The sequence below is a fragment of the Cetorhinus maximus genome, chromosome 1 (assembly GCF_964194155.1).
Source record: "Cetorhinus maximus chromosome 1, sCetMax3.hap1.1, whole genome shotgun sequence".
Lineage (NCBI taxonomy): Eukaryota > Metazoa > Chordata > Chondrichthyes > Lamniformes > Cetorhinidae > Cetorhinus > Cetorhinus maximus.
Genome location: NC_135879.1, coordinates 6777719 through 6805239, shown reverse-complemented (window position 1 = coordinate 6805239; position 27521 = coordinate 6777719). Strand labels below are relative to the sequence as shown.

The 27521-nt window shown below is 45.0% G+C and overlaps 2 protein-coding genes across 2 annotated transcripts in view; one reads left to right on the top strand and one right to left on the bottom strand.

Moving 5' to 3' along the window:
* Positions 1-24868, top strand: part of LOC144688824 (PDZ and LIM domain protein 5-like) — a 162947-nt gene extending 138079 nt beyond the window's left edge. Inside the window, exons 5-7 of the mRNA XM_078555802.1 lie at positions 11595-12082; positions 23121-23138; positions 24691-24868. Coding sequence (XP_078411928.1) covers positions 11595-12082; positions 23121-23138; positions 24691-24868 — 684 coding nt within the window. The remainder of the gene's footprint in view (positions 1-11594; positions 12083-23120; positions 23139-24690) is intronic.
* The window catches only part of LOC144699285 (hematopoietic prostaglandin D synthase-like), a 593140-nt gene that overhangs the window by 259345 nt on the left and 306274 nt on the right, over positions 1-27521 (bottom strand). The gene's annotated exons all lie outside the window — the stretch shown is intronic.

Genomic DNA, 27521 nt, shown 5'->3' with positions numbered 1-27521 from the left:
TGATGAATACATTGGGAGCCAGTGGACTTGTGGGGGAAAAATTAGTACCTGTTACATTAAGTTGCACTCCTGTTTTATTTGAGAGGAGGGAAAAAAAAAGAGCAGATGGTTGGGATAGCTCTATTCAACGAACCAGCACAGGAACGATGGGCCAAATAGCTTCCTTTTGTGCAGTATGAATCTGAGATTTATTGGATTTTTAGACGCTGGGGGAACAGCTTCCCGTGAAAATTTAGACACTGAAGAAAAAAAAATCCTGTAAGTTGCACTAAATCTGCCCGAGTTTGTTAGCTGTTGAATTCCATGAAGCTCATGAATTGAGTTTAGTTGCAAATGTAGCTGTGCATTTACAGATTTTCTCTGGTAGCTGAGGTTCTGAGCGCCCCTGATGAATTCACTCAGTTGGTTGTTGCCAACCTGCAAACGAGGATAGTATCCCTTCTGCACTGAAGATGTATCAAGGATTGTTCTGTTTTTTTTCTATGAAGCAGCCCTGTCGACCTTTATTTAAGTTTAAAAGCCCTCTTTCCAAACAGTGATTTCTTTTTCTAAAAACGGGAAACTTATCACTATCTCCAGAATGGATAAGTATAATGATTATTAGTATTGTGGGTGAGGAAAGATGGTCAAAAGCAATATGGGGCTGGTTCTACAGTTGTGCTGACTTGAGGAATTGACTCCATCTTTCCTCCATTTACTTCGATTCCCATGTTCTAACAGAATGGAGGCACAGACTCAAAGGGCTTGAAAGTTGTCTCCTGTTCCTATGTAAGATTGAGGATTAAAAAAAATGGAACTGAAGAATGGCCCAACCATCTTCAGCTGCTTCATCAATGACCTTCCTTCCATCATAAGGTCAGCAATGGGGACGTTCGCTGATGATTGCACAATGTTCAGCACCATTCCTCAGATACTGAAGCAGTCCATGTCCAAATGCAGCAAGACCTGGACAATATCCAGGTTTGGACTGACAAGTGGCAAGCAACATTCACACCACACAAGTGCCAGGCAATGACCACCTTCAACAAAAGAGAATCCAATCATTGCCCCTTGATGTTCAATGGCATTACCATCACTGAATCCCCCACTATCAACATCCTGGGGATTACCATTGACCACAAACTGAACTGGACTAGTCATATAGATACTGTGCCTAGGTCAGAGGCTAGGAATCATGCGACGAGTAACTCACCTCCTGACTCCCCAAAGCCTGTCCACCATCTACATGGCATAAGTCAGGAGTGTGATGTGATACTCCCCACATGCCTGGATGAGTGCAGCTCCCACAACACTCAAGAAGCTTGACACCATCCAGGACAAAGCAGTCCGCTTGATTGGCACCACATCCACAAACATTTACTCCCACCACGACTGATGCACAGTAACAGCAGTGTGTACCATCTACAAGATGCACTGCAGGAATTCACTAAGGCTCCTTAGACAGCACCTTCCAAACTCATCTAGAAGGGCGAGGGCAGCAGATAGATGGGAACACCACCACCTGGAAGTTCCCTTTCAAGTCATTCACAGAATCACAGTGCAGAAGAGGTCCTTCGGCCCATCGGGGCTGCACCGACACGTGAGAAACACCTGACCTACCTACCTAATCACATTTACCAGCACTTGGCCCATAGCCTTGAATGTTATGACATGCCAAGTGCTCATCCAGGTACTTCTTAAAGGATGTGAGGCAACCCGCCTCCACCACCCTCCCAGGCAGTGCATTCCAGACCGTCACCACCCTCTGGGTAAAAAAGTTTTTCCTCACATCCCCCCTAAACCTCCTGCCCCTCACCTTGAACTTATGCCCCCTTGTGACTGACCCTTCAACTAAGGGGAACAGATGCTCCCTATCCACCCTGTCCATGCCCCTCATAATCTTGTACACCTCGATCAGGTTGCCCCTCAGTCTTCTCTGCTCCAACGAAAACAACCCAAGTCTATCCAACCTCTCTTCATAACTTAAATGTTTCATCCCAGGCAACATCCTGGTGAATCTCCTCTGCAACCCCTCCAGTGCAATCACATCCTTCCTATAATGTGGCGACCAGAACTGCACGCACTACTCCAGCTGTGGCCTCACCAAGGTTCTATACAGCTCTAACATGACCTCCTTACTTTTATAATCTATGCCTCGATTGATAAAGGCAAGTGTCCCGTATACCTTTTTCACCACCCCACTAACGTGCCCCTCCGTCTTCAGAGATCTTTGGACACACACGCCAAGGTCCCTTTCTTCTCAGAACTTCCTTGAGCCATGCCGTTCATTGAATACTTCCTTGTCAAATTACTCCTTCCAAAGTGTATCACCTCACACTTTTCAGGGTTAAATTCCATCTGCCACTTATCTGCCCATTTGACCATCCCGTCTATATCTTCCTGTAGCCCAGGACACTCAACCTCACTGTTAACCACCCGGCCAATCTGACATCCTGACTTGGGAATATATTGCAGTTCCTTCACTGTTGCTGGGTCAAAATCTTGGAACTCTGTTCCTAACAGCACTGTGGGTGTATCTACATCACATTGACTGCAGCGGTTCAAGAAGGCAGCTCACCACCACCTTCTCAAGGGCAACAAGGGATGGGCAATAAATTCTGGCGCAGTCAGTGATGCCCACATCCGAATTTCCAAGATTCTATCCCATTCCGTGAGAGCTCTTCCTGAAGGCAGATCTTTGGCTCATTATCTGCTGATACTTCATCCTGAGTTGACAGATTAGCCCTCTTGAATTTTCTGGTTCAGAGCAAATGGATGCTTATTTAAATGGATTTTGGGTCAATCTGCTTCACTCAAAAACGAGGTGCTGCTTGTTCCCAAATCTGTGCCAGGAGCTTTTATGGATTGTCCGTTGTTCGGGAAGCTTCCTTATCATCGCGTTCGAACTGGAGCCAATCTTTAAGCACTTTCATATTTATTTACAGACTTTCACTTTATAAGCATACACCTCCTAACCCCGCAACCTCAGATTTAGCCAGTGTCTATAGGAGTTCAAGTGGATCCCTATTTAATGCCCACCACTTGTATACAATCAAACAGTATTAATATATAATTAATGTGGGTTGTGCTTGTGTTAACGTCTTAAAAAAAAATTCTCCCTTGACTTGAAATCAGCAGAGGCCTAGTAGAAATAATTAGTAGACCTTATAATAAGATCCAGCAATTCCCTCAACCCAAGTGTAATTACAAGTAGAAGTTGCCACAAATTGCCTGGGCCATGCTGCGTTCACCTATAACTTGCTGTGGTGTCTATCCAAATCCACTCTTCTGTATAAAGTGTATTAACAATGTCAATGACAGAATGTAAAGAATTAGCAAAACCATGGCAAAACTGGCCTTATTTGACAGACTGAATGTGATGCGAAGAAAATACACCTAGAGGGGAGAGATTAATGCTATTTTTATTTAAGTTTTATCTTTAAAACAGAAATATGTTTGGATGAAAGAAATAAAGAAATGATAAATTTTGTCTGTTATTTGGGACTTGATGAGATTTCTCCCCAGCTATTTTCCAGTAATAATGTAAGTAGCACTATAATGCCCTCTGTATGTTTGATTGTAGAGGCTGCTGTAACAGGACGGGGATTGCACGAATGCGTTTTTTTTTATTCATTCAAGAGATGTGGGCTTTGCTGGCTAGGCCAGCGTTTAATGCCCAGCCCTAATTGCCCCTTGGGAAGGTGGTGGTGAGCTGCCTTCTTGATCCGCTGCAGTCCATGTGGTGTAGGTACACCCACAGTGCTAGTAGGAAGGGAGTTCCAGGATTTTGACCCAGCGACAGTGAAGTAATGGCGATTATATTTCCAAGTCAGGATGGTGAGAGGCTTGTAAGGGAACTTCAAGGTGTTGGTGTTCCCATGTGTCTGCTGCCCTTTGTGCTTCTAGATGGTAGCAGTCGTGGGTTTGGAAAGTGCTGCCTAAGGAGCCTTGGTGAGTTCACCTTGTAGATGGTGCACTCTGCTGCCATTATGCATCGGTGGTGGAGGGAGTGAAAGTTTGTGGATCGGCTGCTTTGTCCTGGATGGTGTCCAGCTTCTTGAGCATTGTTGGAGCTGCACTCATCCAGGCAAGTGGGGAGTATTCCATCACACTCCTGACTTGTGCCTTGTAGATGCTGGATGAGTCAGGTGATGAGTTACTTGTCGCATGATTCCTGGCCTCCGACCTGCTCTTGGAGCCACGGTATTTATATGGCGAGTCCAGTTCAGTTTCTGGTCAATGGTAACCCCCAGGATGTTGATGCACCATTGGGGCGTTTTACTATGTTAAAGGAGCTACAGAAACGCGTGCTAATGTTGACAATCTTGGCGCCGCGTTGTTGTTTTTGTTATTGTTAACACAGCAACATGAATGAGCAATGCAAGTTCGATCCACCACCCTGACCCATGAATGGTCAGCTTGCCCAAACAGAGCATCAGATGTGACTGTTGCCCACTCAGGCTCCACACACCCAAAGCCACCATCACCACCTCCCACCCCACCCCAACCTCGACAAAATTCGGAATGCCTGCAAATCCTCATTTGAAGTCATGCCCTTTGCAATCCTGAGTCCCATCCTATTCTGCAGCCTCCATTGGATCTGTAAAAGTTACAGAGAGCGTGTTCACACAGCACCTTTTTGAGTATTGTCCCAGGAATCCACAGGTTAAGTTTAATAATGGCTCTTTATCTATGCCTGAGCAATGGCAGAAGTCTGGAACTTGTCAAAAGGCCAAAATTTCATTGTATTGTCCAGGGTTGGCTTTACCTCATCAATCTTTTTACAATCCACGCTAGACGTAAAGCCTTTCAGAAATCAGCTGCAGCTTAAACCTGAATTTAAAGATTTAATGTTGGTGACTTAATTATTTCTGAATGTTCTTGTCTATCAAGAACCTGGAGTACATCTTTAGATGTCATTGATGTTAGTGCTGACATAAAAGCAGAATTAAACAAAGCTTCTCCAGAGTAATTGCACAGAAAATTGCATTCACATCAGAACAGGAATAGGCCGTTCAGCCCCTCAATCCTGTACCACCATTCAGTTCAACTCGGTTGACCTACACCTCAAATCCATTTACCTGCCTTTGTTCCATATTGCCTCATACAAAAATCTGTCTTGAAATTTTCAGTTTACCGCATTTTGTGGGAGAGAGTACCACTTATTCTATGTGGGAATAAGTGCTTCCTGCATTCACTTCTAAATGGCCTGGCTCTAATTTTAAGGCTGTGTCCCCTCTTGTTCAGGTTTCCCCCCGCGAGAGGAGATAGGTCGAGAGGGACAGACTAAGTGAATCCCTTTTTCATTTTATGCCCTTAATTAGATCATCTCTCAGTCTTCAAAGCATACAAACATTTACGCAGCCTGCCTTCTGAATTTAAGCCCTGGCCTCACTCTAGTGTATCTGCAGTGCGCCCTCTCAAAACCTGATGCAAAACCGTGAGGTGCGGTGCCCAAAACTGGGCACAGTTTGCCAGGTAGGGATGTGACCAGGGCTGTCTACAGCTGAGGCCATCAACTTCTTGCCCTTCCCACCTGCTTGTGATAAAGGCAGCATTCCATCTGGGGAGACGATGCCGTAGTGGTAATGGCGCTGAACTATTAATTCAGAGGCTTAATGCTCTAGGGCCGTGGGTTCAAATCCCACCACGGCAGATGTTGGAATTGGAATTCGATTAATAAATCTGGAATGTAAGGCTAGTCTCAGTGATGGTAACCATCACAGCTATCAGCGGTTGTTGTAAAAAACCTATATGGCTCACTAATGTTCTTTAGGGAAGGAAATCTGTCGTCTTTACCCAGTCTGCCCTGTGACTCCAAGACCCACAGCAAAGTGGTTGACTCTTAAGTGCCCTTCACAATGGCCTAGCAAGGCCATTCAGTTCAAGGGCAGTTAAGGATGGGCACCAAATGCTGGCCTTGCCAGTGATACACTCATCCCAGGAAAGACTTAAAAAAAAAATTAGCCTTTTTGGTATTTTTTTTTGCCTGTGCACTGGGTTTGGCTGTACATTACGAGACTTCAGAAGAACTCCATTGGCTGTGAGGTGCTATGTGATGTCCAGTGATAATGAAGGCACTGTAGAAATGTGGTCCTTTCTTACTATGCGCTGTCTGCTGAGTAGAGGGGTGCCCTCAACCCAAGTTGGTTACATCTTTTCCTGACAAACTGGAGTTTCAAATCTCGTATAGGTTTTACTGACCATCCCATGTAAAGGGCAAAGGGTGTTTGCATGTTTGCCCCCTCTATAAGCGGTGGGTACTGCACCACCATAACCTTCCCACAAAGATTTAAATGAACCCCGACCAAGGATAATCCTCTGGTGAAGGCACTTGGGGATCCCAGTGGGTGTACATCCTGTCTCGCCAACAAGCTAGAATAATTCTCACTCTGCTAGAAAACCCACATCAGAATCCAGGGCTCATCTTTGCACGTGGAACTCAAGTTTTGTATAAGAGACAGGAACGAAGACTTGCATTTAGATAGTGCCTTTCACAATGTTGTGACATTCCCAAGTGCTTCATGGACGAGTACTTTTATAAAGTGTGGCCATTGGCTGCTGTGTTTCCCGCATTTCAACAGTTTGTGCACAGCAAGCTCCCACAAACAGCAAAATGATGATGATCTGTTCATCTTTCAGCGATGTTTGTTGAGGGCTAAGGGTTGGGCAAGGGAGCAGGGAGAACGATGGTATCTTTTTACCTCAAGAGGGCAGCTTGCGCCTCTTAACATCCCACCTGAAGGATGGCATAACAGTGTCGCACTCTCTCCGTTCCACTTTCTGAAACATCAGCCTAGATTTCGTGGCCAGGCCTCCTCAGCAGGCCTTGAACCCGCGACGTCCTGACCCAGCTACCAACTGAGCCGTGCGCCTGAGAGTGCCAAAGGGCACTCGGTAACTAATCACCTTCCTGCTGCCCTGTTTCGGCCCTGCTTTTTAAAAATTTTTTTAAAAAGTGCCCAGAGCCTTGGAAATGGCTTTGATTGATGACTTTTAATGTATAAATTGAGAGCCAATATGCGGCTGATGGATGTTTCATTATGCAAAGCAGATTGTGCAGAATGTCAATGATCCATATCTGGAAAATTGGATTATAATGAGAACATTCTGCAGAGTACTGCTCTGGGGCAGAAATTACTTTGACAGTCGGCTTGTTTCCCAATAGATGTGAGGATTTAAGCCAATAAGTCTGTAGCAGTATCTTTAGTCTGGTTCCAAATTTATATGGAAAAAAATAAATTCCAGGGGTTTGCAATAAAATGTACAGGAAACCAATTGCAGGTGTAATTTTCTTTTTGAACAAAAAAAAAAGCAAGTTTGATTTTCTTCTCACAGACGTTGGGGCATCATCTATTCTTTGTCCTTTTTCTCTCTGAGGATTTTGTCAGATTGTGTCTCTCACTGAGCTCCTGTGAGCCCTGCGAGGAGCAATATGATATATCGACCGTTGATCAAAAGCCAGCAATAATGATTTTTCGCCGGGTTTAATGCTGCCATGTATATTATGTCCCAAGAGGAAAAAAAAACTAATATAAATCAATGGCTTTCTGGAAAATAAGAACATGGGAACAGGAGGAGGCCATTCAGTTTCTTGAGATTGTTCCACCATTTGGTTAGATCAGGGCTAACCTGTATCTGAACTTTATCTACCCACTTTGGTTCTGTAATCCTTAAGAATCCCCAACAAAAATCTATCCATTACAATTTTTAATTGACATGCAGCCTCAACAGATTTTTCAGGGAGAGAGATCCAGATTTCCACTACTCTTTGTGAAGAAGTGCTTTCTGATACCACCCCTGAATAACCTTGCTTTAACTTTAAGGTTATAGAATCATAGAAAATAGAAGCCAGAGTAGGTCATTTGGCCCTTTGAGCCTACTCTGCTATTCAATATGATCATGGCTGATCCTCTATCTTAACACCGTACGCCCACTCTCTCCTCATACCCCTTGACGCCTTTAAAGTCAAGAAATCGATTTAATTCTTAGATATATTCAGCGAGTTGGCTTCCACAGCCTCCTGTGGTAGGGAATTCCACAGGTTCACCACCAACTGAGCAAAGCAACTTCTCTTCATCTCAGCCCTAAATGGCCTACCCTGGACCCCGGGACTGTGACCCTTTGTTCTAGACACCCCGGCCAGAGGAAACATCACCCCTGCTTCCAGTGTATCCAGCCCTGTCAAAGTTTCAATGAGATCCCCTGCCCCCTTGTTCTGAATCTTCCCTGGTAAACGAGGAATTGGGACAGATAGAAACTCTCAACCGCTTTCATCATTTTAACACGCCTCAGTTGGATTACCTCTTAATCTCCTAAACTCAGAGGCATATAAACTATGCAACCTATCCTCATAACTGAACCTTTTTAATCCCTAGTATCATTCTGGTGAATCTGCATTGCACCTCTCCCGAGGTCAGTATGTCCTTCCTTAGATGAACTGCCTGGACGTGAATGCAGTAATATAAATGACGACGTATAAATTGTAATGTAACATCTACCCCTTTGTATTGGAGCCTTCCTAAGGAAACAGCCAACATTCCATTAGCCTTTCTCATCATTTTGTACACCTTTTCCATCAGCTTTGGCTCCCCCACCCCCCCAAGTCAATTTTGAGCTGGACTGCAATTCAACATTTAATGAGCTCAAGAGCTTGTGCCTCTTTATACTTTAGTCTCATTAAAATCTCATCCCAGATTTGATGCCAAATATTTGAATGGGCAGTTCTGAACAAGAGTCATATTGGACTCGGAACATTAACTGCGTTTCTCTCTCCACTGACGCTGCCAGACCTGTTGAGTTTTTCCAGCACTTTCTGTTTTTATTTCAGATCCCCAGCATCTGCAGTATTTTGGTTTTATTTACGGAATTTGTGCCAGGTTTTCCCCCGTTTCCTTGTGTATCCATTGGGAATGGGATTACGTTAACCGGTTTAAACAGCTGTACCTGATTATTTTTTCCCCCCCAAACAATGGCTGAAAATTGAATATAATTTGTGTTTTTATTTAATGGATCTCATATGTTCTATACTTGGTCATTGTTCAATAAATGGAGAAAAACACCAGTGGACAAATATCCCACTGATAAGCTGCTTGAGAAGGAGTTGAGCTAAGACCAAAGACTGATTGCTTGCTACTTTCGAGATGCATTTTAGACAACCAATGGGCTGTCCCTAAAATATCAGCGGTGACTCAGGTGGTTGTGGGGTCAAGTCCCGCTCCAGAGATTCAACCCAGGCTGACACTCCAGTGCAGCACTCCCTCAGTACTGCACTGTCAGAAATGCTGTCTTTTGGATTAGAGAGGTGAAACCAAGGCTCCAGCTGCCCACTTGGATTGATATAAAAGATCCCAAGGCAGTATTTTAAAGAAGAGCAGTGGAGTTCTTCCAGGCGTCATCCAACCAACACCAAAAATAAAGTAAAATTTTGGGAATGCTGAAAATCTGAATGGAAAAACTCAGCAGGTCTGGCAGCATCTGTAGAGAGAGAAACAGAGTTGACAGTTTTTGGTTGATGACTTGATGTTGGAGCCGGAACTCTGGCGGCCAGGCACACTTAACCACGGGAGAGGCCCCGTGTCACTCTCTAGGTGGAGGCAAAACCTTCCCCGATTAAATTGGGGGGGCAGGAGGGGCTGACACCTGATTCCTGGGCGGCGGTTGTAGGATGTCACTTGGACTCATCAATGAGCCAATTGACACCCATTATCCCTGAGTCCACTGAAACTTAGGCGTGGTTTCGGGATTAAATAGTGGCGGCACGGCTTTCCTGCTGTCGGGTTTGCCAGCAGCTTCATGGGGCTTGGTGGGGGTGGGGGCGCTCGCTATCAGGCACTTAGAGGGACCTGGCATTAAGCAGGGGTGTGGCTGCTGAAAGCCATTCCCAGCACCATCCTCTAATTCCACCCCCCCCCAACCCGTGATTCCCATCCCACCTTCACTCACCTTTGGCCTGGGGTCCCACGGTGATCCTGGGCCTCTGGTGGGCGTGGTGCTGCCAGCAGCCACTGCTCCTGCTGGCGCTGATGGCATGAGGAGCTGCCAGCCTCCCCCCCCGCAGAACTGACGGGTGTTCCCCTGCCAGTTCTCTGACTGGCGGGCACAATCCCCGTCACCCTGACAGAATCCCGGCTCATTAGAGCAGACCACCTGGTGGTTAACTCATTGCCCTTTGTGGGAGCTTGCTGTGCTCAAGTTGGCTATAACAGCAGTGACCGCACATCAGAAATACTTCATTTCTGTAAAGCACCTGGGGACATCGTGAGGCTGTGAAAAACGCTACATAAACGCTAGTCTTCCGTTTCTCCTGTGTGTAGTTGTTGATTTTGATTGTTATGCGATTTCAGTGATCTATCCATTCCCTCATGTTACTAAAAAAAAATAACTTGCTGCTGACGAGTTTTACCTGTCTTCTCCCTCCTTTCCCCCCTCCTGACACTCGAACAATCTTCCTTTTTTTCCTGAAGTCGCAACTTAAGTTTGATCCCGTCGCATTGGTTCAATGATCGTTCTTGCAAGCTTTTAAAGGGCATGTATCTCGCTGCCATCAGTAAGGTCTCTCTTTTTATTTTTGCAACATGTGAAAGATTCGATGTGCCATGGCAGAATGGCACCAGTACCGGATACTGCTTGTGGGGTACAAACTGAGTGCTGTGGGTTAACTTGCTTTCAAGCATTGAGGCAGGAACAAAATGTGTTTGAGGCAGGCAACCAGTGGTCTTTTGTGAGTGTTCCTAGAAAAACCTATGCAGATCTTGTTTGGTGCACAGCTGTTTTATGTCCAGTGTTGTTTTCTGTAGTTCCAGCTCAGAATTTGTGTTTCGATCTGACTAAACCATTGACAACAACAAGGCTCCTCAATCCAGCAAAGGCATCGCAGTAAAAGTAAAATCATTTAGCCAGAGAATTAAGTGAAGTATAGAGTTTATCATCATATTAATTAAATTATTTTTAAAATTGGATGCTCTCTTCTCTGCCCACTCCCCAAGACTTTGGTCAAAGCTTGGTATTGTGAGTACAGTGCAGTAGACTGTATCTTTAATATCTATTTTGAAGGACTTTTGTCTAGTTTACAGACAAAGAATGAATCACTTGAGCTATATTTACAGCTGCCATAAAGTTATTCCATTAACTAGATTTAAGGCAGCATTCTTGCCCCTTTGGATAGTGACAGAAGTGGGCCATTCAGCCCCTCCAGCCTATTCCTCCATTTAGTTAGATCCTGGCTGGCCCCTGCTCTGAATCTTCACCTACCTGTCTTGGTTCCCTATTCATTAATAACCTGTCCAAATAAAAGTCTATCCACCTCCATTTTGAAATGTTCAATTGATGCCCAACCTCAATAACTTTTTTTTCTATTAAATGGTTCACTAACAAAGTCATCTGCAGGCAGCTTTTCAGTTTTGACCCAAATTCTCCTGGGTTGCTGATGCTCTCTCTCACAGCAAAGCAACATTATAGTTATCTTTGGAGATTTAAGACTTGTTTCAGCCAGCATGGAGTTTCTGGGAACACTTCCAAAGGGCAGATACGAAGCATGAGTTTCTTTTGTTTGCATGTGTTTTGTGTGTGTGTGTATGTAACTTGTCTTTTTTCTCCCCTCCCATCTTGCTCAGGATGAGTCCCAGGAATTAACGCATACTGTACCTGTTGCATCCATTGCCCCCATGGCTCCAAAGATCCCATCTGCATCCAGCTCGGCCTACAATAAGACAGCTCGGCCTTTTGGAGCCTCGGTGTCTCCAAAAGTCACGCCTACCTCTGCATCACCCCAGCCTGCACCCTTTTCCCCAGCTTCGTCACCCCTCACTCAGCCTCCGCCTCCATCACTGGCATCCACTCTCCATAATTCCGCTGCTCCCCCATCAGTGCCTGTTGCATCTCCACAGCACATGCATGCCAGTGCCAAAGCGGGTGCCAATGGGCGCACGCCGCCAGTGACCACTGCTAAAACGACAGTAACCTCGTCCATTAATGTCCCACGGCAGCCCAAGGTGTACAACACGCCCATAAACCTCTACTCCTCTGACAACGCCCATGAGGTGGCAGAGGGACAGAAGAGAGGACTGAAAGAGGGGCAGAGTGATGCCAAGCAGCAGAATGGGTAGGTGGCTTCCTAAGAACCTTCTCGAACAGACTGGGAAGCAAGCAGCCGACACACTTCACTCTCGGGTGGCCTGTCAAAGAGAATTCCATTCACATCCCAAGAGAGGTGATCAGCTCAACTAGTTACTGCTGCACCAAAACGCAAGTTGAGGTGCCTCAACAGTTCTGTAATTTAGTTTCTAAGACTGTCATAGAAGCACAAAAAAGACTTTAACATATTGCAGCAGTATGTCAAAAACATTGATTTATCCTCAGCTGGCCAAGTGCTAAAACATTTTGTATTTCCCCACGTTATCCCATCTGAATATGCTCCAGAATTGGCCTGGAATTCATTGCTTCTGATGCGTTTAAGTATTTATTTATTTTTTTAACAAGAGTTTTCCACTTTTGAACTTGTCCTATTTGGAAATTGGATCTAGACATGAAAAGGGAAAAATATTTCAGGGCTGTGAGGAAAGAGTAATCGAGTGGGGCTCTCAAAAGAGCTAGTATGGACATGATGGGCCAAGTGATTTAATTCTGTGCTGTGAGATTCAGTGATTCTGCAATTTTGTTTGTCCGGCTAGGTCACTCCAATTTCTTGCAGCAGCAGGAAAGCCTGTGGGTAAAAGTGGGTCGTGCACATAAGCACTTGAAAGTTGTGTAACGCTCCCTCCGTGCCTGGTTTGCTAGTTCGTGTTTGCTTGTGCCAGACCTCCCAGAAACCGACCCCTGAAGTAAACTTGGAACCACTCGCAGAATCTTTTGACCAGGGTGGAAGAAAAAAAAAGCATTCAAAAAGCGATTTTTCCTGTTGATAATTTGACCTACTTTGAACTAATATGATACCGAACGGTTTTATTCCTTCGGTTCTTCAGGTGAAGGTTGAGAACTTGGTATGTTGTTTTTTTTAAACTGGAAATTTCCAGGAAAGAAACATTTTCTGGAGAGTTTAACTTTGCTGTAGTTTCACATCTTGTTCTCAGATATTTGTTCCATGCAATAAAAATCTGCTTGCAAAGGGAGAACTTGATGCTGGTGTAACGTTAGCGCTGGAATAACTACCTTGATCCCCAAATATAGTCCGACCTGCGTAATTTTAGCTTCCTACGTTACACCTGCTAATGTGGCTATAAGATTTTGGCCTGAATTCAGGATCTAAGCTAAACATGCAGATAAATTAATGGCTTTATAGGAATAAACCTTTTATTAAATTCAAAATGAACCGAAGTTAATTCTTTAATTTAAACCTAAAACGGTGCAAATACCATATTTGGATGTGAGATACTGATTTTTGCGGTACAGGGGTGGCTCACCCTTCCCAGGCAGGGAAAGATTCCTTCCATGGCCTCTCGTTAATGTACCATAAACGCATGTTTACAATTCCACCCCTATGGTGTATCGTTAAATACCACCGTTGCTTGTGTGAGCTGTTGTGAAGCTACATGTTGCGTATATTTTAAAATAAAAGCCTCTCCTCATTTGATATTTGCGATGGGATTGATCTGGTTTTAATGGCAACTTACTCTTGTCAGCGTAATAAGGCTACCCTTGCATGAAGCTGTGTCTGCCGCTTGCTGAGTTAGCGTTGATCCCAGCCTCAAGGCAACCCAAAGGAAAAGTTATTTCACCCTATTCCAAAGTGTGTCTCTTCACTGGACTGACCCCAAGGATTGTATCTGATCCATCCACACACCCCAAGACCCATTTGTTTTTTTTTTGATTTGAGGCTTGGATTGATAAAACATGAAATAAAAGACTGTTTACTGATGAAACGTGATCTCTTTTCTTTTCAGACACAGAGCCTGGCCAAGTTAGTGTCTACGTTACTGCCGTCTTGTGACCCATGATTTGTCAGTAACGAGCATGTGTGGTTGCCATGCAAGGAATGACTCCGTGCAGAGTGTTGCTTCCATCTTTTTTTTTCTCTCTCTTTGTCATTGGCTTAATCTCTATGCAGTGAGCAAATTGGGTGACGTCACTACCCAGCAGTGTACATGTTCTGTCAGAACTCGCCTGCTTTTTATTTATGCTTCACTGACTGGCAAATGCGTGTGGTGCATAATAAGATGAAGATTCAACATTTGTACAAGGGCTGGATTCCTTATATCTGATCTTTCCAGCAAGATTAATGTCTTGAATAACTGCCCAACTCTTCAGCACCTTTTATAATCTTTTCAATCTTTACACATCAAAAGGAAATCCCACAATAAGCAACTTTTGGGGGGGGGTGCAAAGATTCATCTTAGAGTGAGAGTTTATTTTTTTTTTAAAGAAAGTAACTCATTACTAGATAAGTGCACGATACGTCTGTAAATTTGGAAAGTTAATGTACACACAGTCTTTTATGACGCATGAACGTTTTTTCATAGCTAGACTTGGTTCTAAGATTGGCAGGACTGGGTATTAAACATTCCTGGATACAAGGAAAGGAAGGAAATGGGGAGGGGCGCTGGTCTTGATTAAGGAGAGCATTGCAGTGCTGGAGACAGAGGATGTCCCAGAGGGATCAAGGGCAGAATCAATTTGGCTAGAGCTAAGGGACAAAAAAGGTACAATTACATTGCTCAGCATAGTCTCTTGGCCACCAACTAGTGGGAAATTTTGTAAAGGAACAAATTTGAAAAGAAATTAGAGAGAGGTACAAGAATTATAGAGTAGTTATAATAGGGAAATTGAATTATCCAGGGCAGAGAGGGACAAGTGTTCCTGGAGCATGTTGAAGGGAATTTTTGGCAGCAGTGTGTTTCCAGCCCAACGAGAAAGGGGGCAATGCTAGACCTGGTTCTTGGGACTGAGGTGGGACATGTGGATCAAGTGTTAGTAGGAGAACATTTAGGGGACATTGATTGTTGTATTATAAGGTTTAGGCTGACTATGGAAAAGGACAAAGGAGAATCCAGAGTAAGAATAATTAACTGGGGGAAAGCCAACTTCAATGGAGTAAGAATGGATCTGACCCAGATAAATTGGAGTCAAAGGTTGGCAGGCAAGACTGTAACTGAACAATGGGCTGCCTTTAGAGAAGAGGTAGTATGAGCACAGTCGAGGTATATTCCCATGAACGGACAAGGTGGGAGAAACAAATCCAGAGCTCCCTGAATGACAAACGAGATACAGATTAAGATGAAGAAGAAAAAGTGTACTTATGACCGATGTCAGGTAGGTAATACACATGAGAACCAGACTGAATATAGAAGGTTCAGAGGGACATTGAAAAAGCAAATAAGAGAAGCAAAGAGAGAGTATGAGAAGAGTGTGGCAGCTAGCACAAAAGGGAATCCAAAAGTCGTTTAAATGAGTAGAAATAGTAGATGGACAAAATTAATGGTCACTTGGACAACGGCAGGTTAATTAAAGAAAGCCAGCATGGATTTGTTACGGACAAATCATGTTTCTAACTTTCTTGAGTTTTTTGATGGGATAACAGGGTTGATGAGGGTAATATTGTTATCTGATATACATGGACTTCCAAAAGGCATTTGAGAAAGTGGCACATAATAGACTTGAGCAAAGTTAGAACTCATGGAATAAAAGGGACAGCAACAACATAGATATGAAATTTGCTGAGTGTCAGGAAACAGACAGTAGTAGTTAATGTATGTTTATTAAACTGGAGGAAGGTTTATAGTGGAGTTCCCCAGGGGTTGGTGTTGGGGCCCCTGCTCCTCCTGATATATATTAATCTCCTAAAATCTGGTGTACAGGGCACAATTACAAAATTTGCAGACGACACAAAACTTGGAAGTACTGTGAACTGTGAGGAGGATTCAAAAGGATATAGACAGTTTGGGAGAATGGGCAAACAAGTGGCAGATGAAATTTAATGCCGAGAAGTGTGAAGTGATTCGTTTTGGTAGGAAGAACCCGGAGAGACAATATAAAAGAAAAGGGTCAATTCTAAACGGGGCGCAGAAGCAGAGGGACCTGGGTATATATGTGAATTAATCATTGAAGGTGGCAGGACAGGTTGAGAGAGCAGTTAATAAAGCATATAGCATCCTGCGCTTTATCGGTAGGGGCATAGAGTACAAGACAAAGGAAGTTTATATTAAACCTGTATAAAACATTAGTTTGGCCTCAGCTAGAGTACTGCGACCAGTCTGGGCATCACACTTCAGGAAGGACGTGAAGGCATTAGAGAGAGTGCAGGAAAGAACCACGAGAATGGCTCCAGGGAAGGGGAACTTCAGTTGCATAGATAGATTGGAGAAGTTGGGACTATTTTCCCTTGGAGAAGAGAAGGTTGAGAGGCGACTTGGTAGAGGTGTTCTAAATCATGAGGGATCTGGACAGAGTAGGTAGGAAAAAAAGTGTTCCCATTGGCGGAAGAATTCCAAACAAGAGGGCACAGATTTAAGGTAATTGGCAAAGGAAGCAGTGGCAACATGAGGAAAAGCTTTATTACGCAGCGAATGGTTAGGATCTGAAATGCACGGCCTGAGTGTGTGGTGGAGGCAGGTTCAATAGAGGCTTTCCAAAGGGAATTGGATTATTATCTGAAACGAAAGAATGTGCAGGGCGAGGGGGAAAAGGCAGGAGAATGACACGAGGTGAATTGCTCCTTCACAGAGCCAGTACAGACACGATGGGGCTGAATGGCCTTCTGTGCTGTAACCATTCTATGAAGAGGTAAGAAGATTTTTTTTTTTACTGCTGAGCTCAGAGCAAAATGAGGCAACAGAAAGTCCAAGTTCTTGGGGGCTCCAATTTTTTTGTATCTTTTTCTCAAGAGTTTGTGCAACTTCAGTCATTAAGACTTGGCGATCCTCGAACTGAGGAAAATGAATCTTCATTTCCCAAATGCCCAATTTGGGTGGCTGTTTTTAAGTGGATGTTGCATTTCTGCTGTAGGCACTGAACAAATTCTTATTGTTTTTAAAAAAAAAACTAACACTTTCAGAAACTTAATTGTGCAGTTAATATATTCTCACGATAATCATAAAGTGGATGCAAAAGGTAACTTGTGGAATTAATGAAGCTGTCCCAAAATAGACTTTGGCTTTTGAATTTTCTCTACTTTAACCCCTTTTGGTTTACACTTGAAGGTGTGTTCTTCTTTTCTGTTATCATCCTTGTCTCTTCCTAACCCGATAGTAGGATAACAGTGAAAAGAATGTCCAATCAACCAGCACCTAATCCAGACTCCCCTGAAAATCATGGAAATTGGATGTGCTGTGTTGGAAACTGCTGATAAAAATGCTAGTTAACTAACGTAACCCAGAGGTGAAGAGGTGGGTGGAGACCACTGGAATTAGACAGAAGGCCCATCAGCATCTTGTAAAGAGAAGAGAGGTGCCAGTTTTTTGGGAGCAAGCACCTTGTTAGAGGTGACTCCTGATCACATTCCCAGTTTTCACTGATAATCTCTACCTGAAGTGTTAACCTGCCGTTTCCCTTTACACGTGATTGCAGCCCTGTTATCCACTTCCAGCTGTTTGTGTTTCAGGGTCCTAAGCATTTGCAGTTTTATCATTGCTTAAATAGCAGCTTCTGGAAAACTGGTTTGAACCCACTATCTCCACACCCAGCTCCCACTCTTCCCTCCCCTCCCCTCCTCCCCATGAAGTGCAGGTTATATTCAAGAAGCAAGCACTATCTGTAAGTAAGTGCTCTATGGGGTTCCTAGTTTAGAATGCAAGGCCAGGTGAGTAGTGCATTTTAACTCTGGATATCTGCAGTCTGGGCATGATGCTGTTCATTGAAAGTTCTTACCTTCAAGATGTTCCACTAACTTCCTCTCATATTTCAACTCATCTCATCTCGTATCATCTCATATTTCCTGTATCTCCTCATCTCGGCTCTTTTTAAAAAAAAAAATTGTGCGCTGTTTAAATGAGTTGTGTGTTGGAAGTCCCTTTCCCTCCCCAAACCCCACAGCCCAACACCTCCCTGCCCTCAGCTGTACTCTGGGACATGCTAGGCCTGGGGAGTTCCCTAGATTAAGATGCTGATCGTAGGCCAGGGAATGAGGAAGACCTGGAGGACCGGCCACCCAGTTCACGTGTGCCTTCCTAACGTCTAGTTTCGGAGCGGCCAAGGCCTAGAATTAGGCAATACCTCCCCAAAAGCAGGGAATGCTTAAAGAGAAAGGGAGGCCTCGACATGAGATGATGGGAAAAATTAAAAATGTTTCAACGCAAGAGGGTGGAAAGTTCTGGGCGGGCGGGTGAGAGTGGAATTTGGGGGCATGGTTGATTTTGCCAAGTCTCCACATTTTTCTGCCAGTTGAACTTCCTGGTGACTTTTTTTTAAATCTAATTGGGCTATAAGTTGAAAAATGAAAATAAATTAACGTGCAATCTTTTCGGATTTGTTGGGTCTCCTCCCTCCCTTTGTCCTTTCACCACCTGAGGTGAACAATGTAAATGTCCCAGATTCCCACCTATACATTAATGCTCCTGAAGCCAAAATGTGGGTTGGGTGGGTGTTCAAGGGGTAACTGGAAGGTCTGGCCTGCTCCAGACCTGCCTTCTAAAAAGCCTCCCTGAAAACTTCCTGGGATCTGAAGTATTATAGAATAAATGATTTGCATATATTTTCCAGCACTAGTGAAACCATCTATATTTACCGCACAGAAAGAAAGAGGCCATTCAGCCCATCGTCACTGTGCTGACTTGTTGTTGGAATAACACAAAATTGATCCCACTGCCCTGCTTTTACCACTTAGCCCTGTATCTTCCTCCATTCCAAACGTTTGCCATCTTTTGCCTTTAAAAGATACAGTGATCCCTTCCTTGGCGACTCCCTATGCCAAGGTATTGCATAGCCCGACAGCCCCTGCTTAAAGAAAGTTCCCCTAACCGCTCTACGTGGACATTTTAAATGGAAGACCATTTGTCACTGACATCTCAAGTGAGAAAAAAACATTCTTTCCCTCGTTGCTCAATTTAAAAATCTCTGGCACTTTTACAACCCAAGTTGCTACTGGCTTGTATTTGGGCCCCATGTGCCTGTACTCTCTCCTTTTGGGGAATTGTACACTTGAACCCTCAATTTTCTTAATCAACACTCTTTCCGTCATCATTTCCATATAATCTAGTTCGTTATTTTCGTCCTAAAATGCTGCACCTTTGGTAAATTGCACCTACCACCTATCTGCCTGCGAAGCTAACGTCTCTTGTCCTCTTCAACAACACCCTCATTATTGACCGAGCCCGTTAATTTTAACGTTGCACTTTCTATTTCCAAGTCGACTATATACATAGGATAAAGTTGGGATACATCACGGCGCCCTTCTCCAACCCAAGCAACACCCACCTTCCCTTCTCTTTGGCCCGAATCTTCGTGTCGGCGTGCGGGGGGGGCGGGGCCTGCTCGCCGACGGGTAAAATGACACGCGGTGACGTTGGCCGTGAGTCCCATCGTCACCGTGGGTCATTCCGATCTTCATTTCGGCGGGTGCGCACCGGAGTCGGCTGGGCACTCGCCGAACTGTCAAAGGCCCTATTGAGGCCGTTTAAATAGTCATTAAAACAATTAACAGGGGAAGAGCCCAGGCGGCCTTCGCATTTTCCGTGGAATCTCATCCACGGGCGGGATGAGGTTTCACGGAAGGTTTTTAAACTTTAATAAAATTTTTAATAAAATTCATAGATGTGCCCCCAGCTCATGTGAGGTGACATGTCCGAATAATTTTTTAATCTTTTTTTCACGTTTTGAAAATTTAAATTAAACTCCCTGAGGCAGCTCTTGTGCCTCGGAGATCTCTGCTATCTTTTGCGTGCATGCGCGTAAGGAGCGCAGGCCCCGACTCCCCCCGCCCGCCGAGGGAGCGCTCAGCGCTTCCGGGTGTGCGTCACACCGGGCCGGCCTTAATTGGCCCCGCCCACCTAAAATGGCGGGGCGCAGGCTCAATTTAAAAATCTCTGGCACTCTTCCAACCCAAGTTGCTACTGGCTTGTATTTGGGCCCCATGTGCCTGTACTCCAGTTCTTCACTTGAACCCTCAATTTTCTTAATCAACACTCTTTTCCGTCATCATTTCCATATAGAAAATCCTCTCCTTTGTGTTTTTCTCCCATCGACTAACTTGCAGTCAGTGGCGCAGTTACAACATTCGTTGTGCCAGACACTCACCACACATGTATGGGGCAGAGCTGCACAAGGGTTAAGGTGGCAAAGCATTCACCTTTGGGCCAAATGTGCACTAGACTGCTTTTACTTCCCAGAACGTCGCAGGCTAAATAGCCGCCTGTGCTGTAACCATTCTATGATCAGGGCCCTCTCATGTAATTAGAATCATTCAAAGTTGAATAGCAGATTTCACCAAGGGGATTCCAAGGGGAACATGGGCTGAACTGAAGTGTGATGCACAAGAGTTTGGAATTTTGTGTGTGTGTGTGTGTGTGTGTGTGTGTTTTGCAACTCCACCCCCCTACCCCAGCCTCCTGTGTTCTCCCTCCCCCCTCCCCCCAGCCTCCTGTGTTACAAGAATATTTGGCTTGCTCAGTTATTCACTTTTTTTCCATCTTCACTCATTCATTTGTTTTCCACGAACCACTATCAACTCTCCTGTGTCTCATGCTCTCTCTCTCTCTCTCTCCCCTGTGCCTGGCAGCGGCCCTACGCATGTATCAGAGTAAGTAGACTGGCCATTGTCTGTATGTCTCTCTTTAGATTTTCAGTCGATCCTCAGCACTCTTTGCAGTAATAAGAATTTCCATTTTACTGCAGTGGGATATTAATTATCCTTCTGCAAAACCAACTGCATTTGAAGATCAGAGCACCCCTTGCTGAAGAGAACTGAAAGTTGTAGTTCTGGGGGGCAGCAATAAAACAGAGAGATCTATGTTAGAATTGGAGCTAGTCACTCGGGGGTGATGCCAGGAAGCATTTCGTCTCACACAGGGTAGTGCAAGTCTGGAAGGCTCTTCCCCCAAAAAGGGATTCTGGACATCAATTGAAAATGTCAAAACTGAAATTGTTGGTCCAGGGCATTGAAGCTTAGACCATAAGACATAGGAGCAGAAATTAGGCCATTCGACCCATCGAATCTACTCCGCCATTCAATCATGGCTGATAAGTTTCTCAACCCCATTCTCCCGCCTTCGCCCCGTAACCTTTGATCCCCTTACCAATCAAGAACCTATCTATCTCGGTCTTAAATACACTCAATGACCTCGCCTCCACAGCCTTCTGTGGCAGTGAACTCCATAGATTCACCACTCTCTGGCTAAAGAAGTTTCTCCTCACTTAGGAACTAAGGCAGGTGGGGAGATGGGGTTAAGGTGCAGCATAATCATGGGCTAATTGAGGGGTGGAACAATCTCGAGGGGCTGAATGGCCTCCTGCTGTTCAGAGGTCCCCAAGATGTCAGAGTGACAAAACCTAAACCGTGGCATTCTTGTTTAGTGTGCAATTTTCCCTCTTCCCTAATGTATAATTTTAATTCCTTTGGAAGGCTATTTTAAGATTGAATACATTTAACCACTTCTGAAGCCTGGGTCCGAAAAGTTGCTGTGGCTGCAATTATTCTGGCATGAGCAAGAGTGCTTGATCAAGCTCGGTTCATTTTCTTCCAGCCACATCAAACACCTATTCTAAATACCAGAAGAAAGTGATTTGAGACTTTACTATCTCTTCATAAATCACAGGGTCCCAAGGCACAGTTCCCCATCAGCTGTGGGTTAAATAGTCAGTCGACCATAATTCTAAGCTTCATTGGAATGGTCCAGTGACCAGGCATGAATGAGAAAGCTCAGAGCTATGGATTTTAAAGGAGTTTATTCATCTACATAAACCGACACAGAATTTTCAGTGCTGAAACAGGCTATTCGGCCCAGCTGGTCCGTGCTGGCGCTCACGCTCTGTGCAAACCCCCTCACTCCCTATTTCATCTCGCCCGATCAGCACATCCTGTCTGCCTCACGTTCTTATCTAGTTTCTCCTTAAAGGTATTTTTTTTTTAAAAAAAAACCTTTCTGACTCTGTTAAATATTGGGAAGACTGAGGCTGTCGTTTTTGGATCCCGCTCCAAACTCCGTTTCCTAGATATCAACACCATCCCTCTCCCTGGCAACAGTCTGAGATTTAAGCCAGTCAGTTCACAACTTTGGCGTCACGTTCGACCCCGAGATGATCTTCCAACCTCAAATTTGTGGCGTCGCTGAGACCGCCTATTTTCAACTCTATAACACCGCCTGATGTTGCCCCTGTCTCAGCTCATTTGCTGCTGAAACCCTCATTCATGCCGTCATTATCTTCAAACCTGTCTGTTCCTCCGCACTCCTGGCTGCTCTTCCAAATTCCACTCTCTGTGAACTTGAGGTCATCCAAAATTCTGCTACCTGTGTCTTGCCTTGCATCAAGTCCCCCATTCCCCCATCCATCCCTGTGCTTTCTGACCTACATTGGCTCCCAGTCAAGCAATGCCTTGATTTTAAAACCCTTACCCTTGTTTGCAAGTCACTCCACGGCCTCGCCCGTCCCCATCTCTGTAACCTCCTCCAGCCCACGAGCCTCTGAAATATCTGCACTCCGCTAATTCTAGAGCATTCCCAATTTTAATTGCTTCAGCTGTGCCTTCAGTTGCCTTGGCCCCACGTTCCGGAATATCCTTCAGAACATCCTCCGTACGCCTTCACTCAACTTCACTTTCCTCCTTTAAGACCCTCCCTCAAATCTACCTTTTTGACCAAACTTTTTGTCCCCTGACCTAATATCTCCTTATGTGTCTCGGTGCCATGCTTTGTTTCGTCATTCCTGTGTGAAGCACCTTGGGGCGTTTCATTACGTTAAAGACACTATAGAAGTATGAGATGTTGCTGACTCGGGCAAGAGTGCTAAGTAACGATTGATACCCAAAGTTAGAGGTTTTGTACTTGCTCGAGATATACCTGAGATTTAGATCAACTTTATAAATGTGTTTACCTGGTTTCTTTGGCTTAACCAATTCCTGTGTGTGTGTCATAGTCTTGTATTGTACTCTTGAGCCATGGTTTATGTGAACTGTTCATTTTTTTTTGCTTTTCTTCCTCCACCTTTGGGAACTGTCTGTCTGTTTTTCCATATGTTTCAAACGCTGGCTTCAACCACCTCCTTCCTATCTTTAAAAGGAGACAGCTACTTAGATGGTAATCCTGCAGGTCTTTTCATCTTGTTCATGGCGTGAATGGCAACCACATGTAGTGGGAATGTTTGGTGACCAGTGTGGTGAGCTGGTGTGAGCTGTTATACGGTTTTTGTGGGAAAACTGAGCTCCAGTTCTTGAGCTGTGTGGGGCTGGCGGAAGGCGCTCTGTGTCCCCCCTCCGCAACCTGCAGCACAGAGGGCAAGAGCAGCAATGTCACAGGTAAACACCTGTCCGCTATTGTCCGTAATTTCTACACGGAGGAATTATCCAGACCCAATGTCGTCTTACCGTGTTGAGGCAAGTACCTGAATAAAGATGAACTTGTTTGCCCTTACAATCCTTTTTTTTTCCACCATTTTTCCATCCCTTCTTTCAAACCACCGACTCCTTGCAGGTTTGAAGTTTGACAATTTTCAGCCACCTCCTGGTACCTTGGCTTAATGGCTGTTACCAAGTCAAGAGGCCAGATGATGGGTACTCTTGGCAATTATTACTGTACAAATCATTATAACAATGCCCATTGCTGCCCATGGCTCACATCCCCACCTTTAAGATTAAGGGACTTGAAGATTAAAAGGTTTAAGATGATTAACTGAGTTGATGGGGGGAAGAAACTAGTAGGAGAGCCCTGAATAAGGAGATATAAACGTGAAGTCAGAGCCAGGGAGCAAAGGTAGACGGACTGACTTGAGTTAAGATACAGATAGAAACAGAACTGCATCGTAGGGCCAAATGGCCGCCTCCTGTTCCCATCAACTGACCAGGGCAGGTGGAAACCCTGGATTCAGGCCAGCAACAATGGCGGTGGGGCGGGTGTAGGGTGAGACTGGATGGACAAATCACGATGGGGCAAATGGCCTTAAAACCCTAGGATACAAGTGGTGGAGAGTTGTCAGCCTTTCATTTTCCTGGTACTGTGCTTTCTCCTTAGCGACACTGATCGTCTTCAGTTCCTCCCTCCTTTTTGCCCCTCGATTTTCTACTATGATTGGGATGCTTTCAGTGTCTCCTATCACGAAGACGTACAAAATACTTACGAGGGAGAAGGGAATAGAGGGCTGGATGGTAGATTTAGATGAGGAAGGATAGGAGGAAGTTTGAGGGCAGCATAAACAACGACATGGACGGGTTGGGCCGGTTGGCCTAGTTTCTGCGACATATATGCTACACAAACCCTCCTGCTGAGAAGCCGTGAGTGGAACTCCAGAATGAGTGCTGCCTACCTCCGCCAGCCCTGAGGTGATTGTCGGGTCGCTGCTTTTTTTGTTGTATTTGTATTGTCGCTGTTCTGAGCAAGTAGATTTCAGTACTTGGGATCGAAACTGGGACTTGCCTGGCCCTGTGTGATTTTAACGTTGAGCGATCTAAATGTTTCACCATTAAAATGGCTGAATAAATGATTCATTATGAACATCTGAGGATAAAAAAGACGCGTATGAAAAACTGTGCTGCAAGTGCAGGCAATAAATAATGGGTTAACATCTTTGAATATTGACAAGGCGGGCGTCCAAAGTGGTTTTTTTCTTAATGGCAGCTTCTTTCCTTGTATACAGCTCTCCCCGGCGATATGTGGCCAGTACCCAACCTGATTTCCCTCATCATGCCCTTAGCGACCAGAGCAAGAAACGCTTGATGCAAGATACTGAAGATTGGCAGCCAAAGACTGGCACGGCTCAGTCACGCTCGTTCTGTATCCTCGCCCAGATGACTGGCACCGAGCATCGTAAGTAATGTTCCTGTTTATCTTGGAGTGAGAAGAGCTGTAGTAACATGGGGACTGTTGTTTTCCGTTGTGTGGGAGGTCAATGATTGCATCGGTGCCTCCTTCATGCATTGTTAGCCGCCTTCGTTGGTTTGTCTGTTCAGATGGTTAAAGGAGTTGATGTAGTCGGTAGACAGAAACAGTTTCCTCAGATGGGGCTAGTCCAAAGGGAGGGGCCACAACCTTAAAATCAGAGCTAAGCCATTCGGTGGGGGTGGGTGGTGGGGGAGGGGGGGTGGGGGTGTGGGGGGTGGTGGGGGTGATGTCAGGAAGCACTTCTTCCCACAAAGAATCTGGATTTCTCTCTCCCGAAGGCTTTTGAAGCCGGGAGGCCGATTGAAAACGCCAGAACGGGACTCGATAGATTTTTTGTTCAGCAAAGTTATCAAGGGTTGCGAAGCCAAGCTGGGTAGGCAAAGTTAGGAGGTAGATCGGCCGTGATCTAATTGAATATTGAATGACATTACAAGCTCGAGGGCTGAATGGCCGCCTCCTGTTCCTATAAGATGTGATTGCACAATTGTGTCACGTAGCTCCTCTCCTCGGGGCCTGTTGAAGGAAGGAGGTGTCCCCCTGTCCGCCGAGGTGATTGGTTTTATGCCCACCTGCCTTCCCTTGTGTCTGAGGGAGAGAGAAAATTGCTTCAGAGCAAAATTGCCGTGGCGTGAAAGCTTCCGAACGCTTCAGCGTTCACAGGCATTGTTCAGCCCTAATGACATCCGGCTTTTCAAAAAAGAACAAAATTCCAGTAAAGTTGGGTCGAGGACTCTCGTGCTGAGGGGATGAAACACGAGTACAAAAGCATCGTTAATCCTATTAATTTTTGTTCCCGTGACCCGTGGTCCTTGTTGCAGTGAATGAGAGGGGCCCTGCCTCACGTTGTGGTAGAACTGAACATGAAATGGGTGAATAGGAGACAAGGGCACAGCGTGAAAGATTTAATCTGCTTAAGGTTCCGTGGACCAGCCTCTTGAACTGTTTCGTTATCCTCGACCGTGAGTGCGTTTTCATTTTTGAAAACGGGGCCAGTTTAAAAATGAGAGCAAGATGCTTTTTTTTAAGCAGCCGCCACAATTAAACGACCCTACCTCAAGCGGGATTAACAATGCAGGTCGCCTGGTAGCTCCTGGATAAAGATAATGGTAGTTAAAGCACCGACAACAGCCTGCGTTAAATGTAATCAAGGGTGTGCCAAAGTGCTCCACAGGTTCTCGAGCAAAATTTAACTCAAACCCCATGTTAGGGCAGGTTGGTTTTAATGAGCATCTTCGAGAAGGGGACATAAGAAATAGGAGTAGGCCATAGCACACCCCCCACCCCCACCCTCCGGGCCTTCTCTGCCATTCAGTGAGATAAGGGCTGATTGCTCTACATCAATTCCGCTATCCTGCCCTATCTCCCCACATCCCTTACCGCCCAAAAATCTATTGATTCTCACTCTTGAATGCACTCATCAACTCAGCATCCACAGTTTAAAGTCTCAAAGTGAGACGTAGGGAGGCATGGGGAAGGAATTCCAGAGCGTAGGACCTAGACAGCCGAAGGCATGGACGCCAGTGATGGGGCAAATGGAAGTGGACATGCACAAGAATTATAGGAGGGCTGACATCTCGGATAAATGTAGGGCTGGAGGAGGTTATAGGGATGGAGGGTGGGTAGAGTCGAGGTGAGGCCAAGGAGGAATTCAAAACCAGAATGAGAAATTTAAAATTGAGGCAATGCCAGACTGAAATGAGGGATATCAGTTCAGACACCCATTTTACTAATTAAGTGGCGCTCCATCTGATGGCTGAGTAATCTGTTAGTTAACTGGTATTTGGAAACATACGAATTAGGAGCAGGAGTAGGCCACTCGGCCCCTCGAGCCTGCCCTGCCATTCAATATGATCATGGCTGATCTGATTGCAGCCTCAACCCCACATTCCTGCCTATCCCTGATAACCTTGTACCCCTTTGTTAATCAAGAATCTATCTAGCTCTGCCTTAAATATATTCAAAGACCCTGCCTTTTGAGGAAGAGAGTTCCAAAGACTCTCAACCCTCTGAGAGAAAAAATTTCTCCTCATCTCTGTCTTAAATGAGCGACCCCTTATTTTCAAACAGTGACCCCTAGTCCTAGATTCTCCCTCAAGATCCTCTCCACGTCCACCCTGTCAAGACCCCTCAGGATCTTAAAGGTTTCAATCAAGTCACCTCTTACTCTTCCAAACTCCAGTGGATACAAGCCTAACCTGTCCAGCCTTTCCTCATAGGACAACCTGTCCATTCCTGGTATTAGTCTATTAAACCTTCTCTGGACTGCTTCTAACTCTGTCTTTAAATAAGGAAACCAGTCCAGTAAACAATAATCCAGATGGGATCTCACCAACGCCCTGTACAACTGAAGACAAACCTCCCTACTTTTGTAATCAATTCCCCCTCACAATAAGCGACAACATTCTATTAGCTTTCCTAGTTACCTGCTGTAGCTGCACACTGACCTATTGTGATGTGTGCACTAGGGCACCCAGCTCCTTCTGAATCTCAGAGCAGCCCATGATTGCATTGAATAGTGGGACAGGCTCGAGAGGCTGAATGGCCTCCAACCGTTCCTCTGTTCCAGAGCGCATCAACTACAGCGCA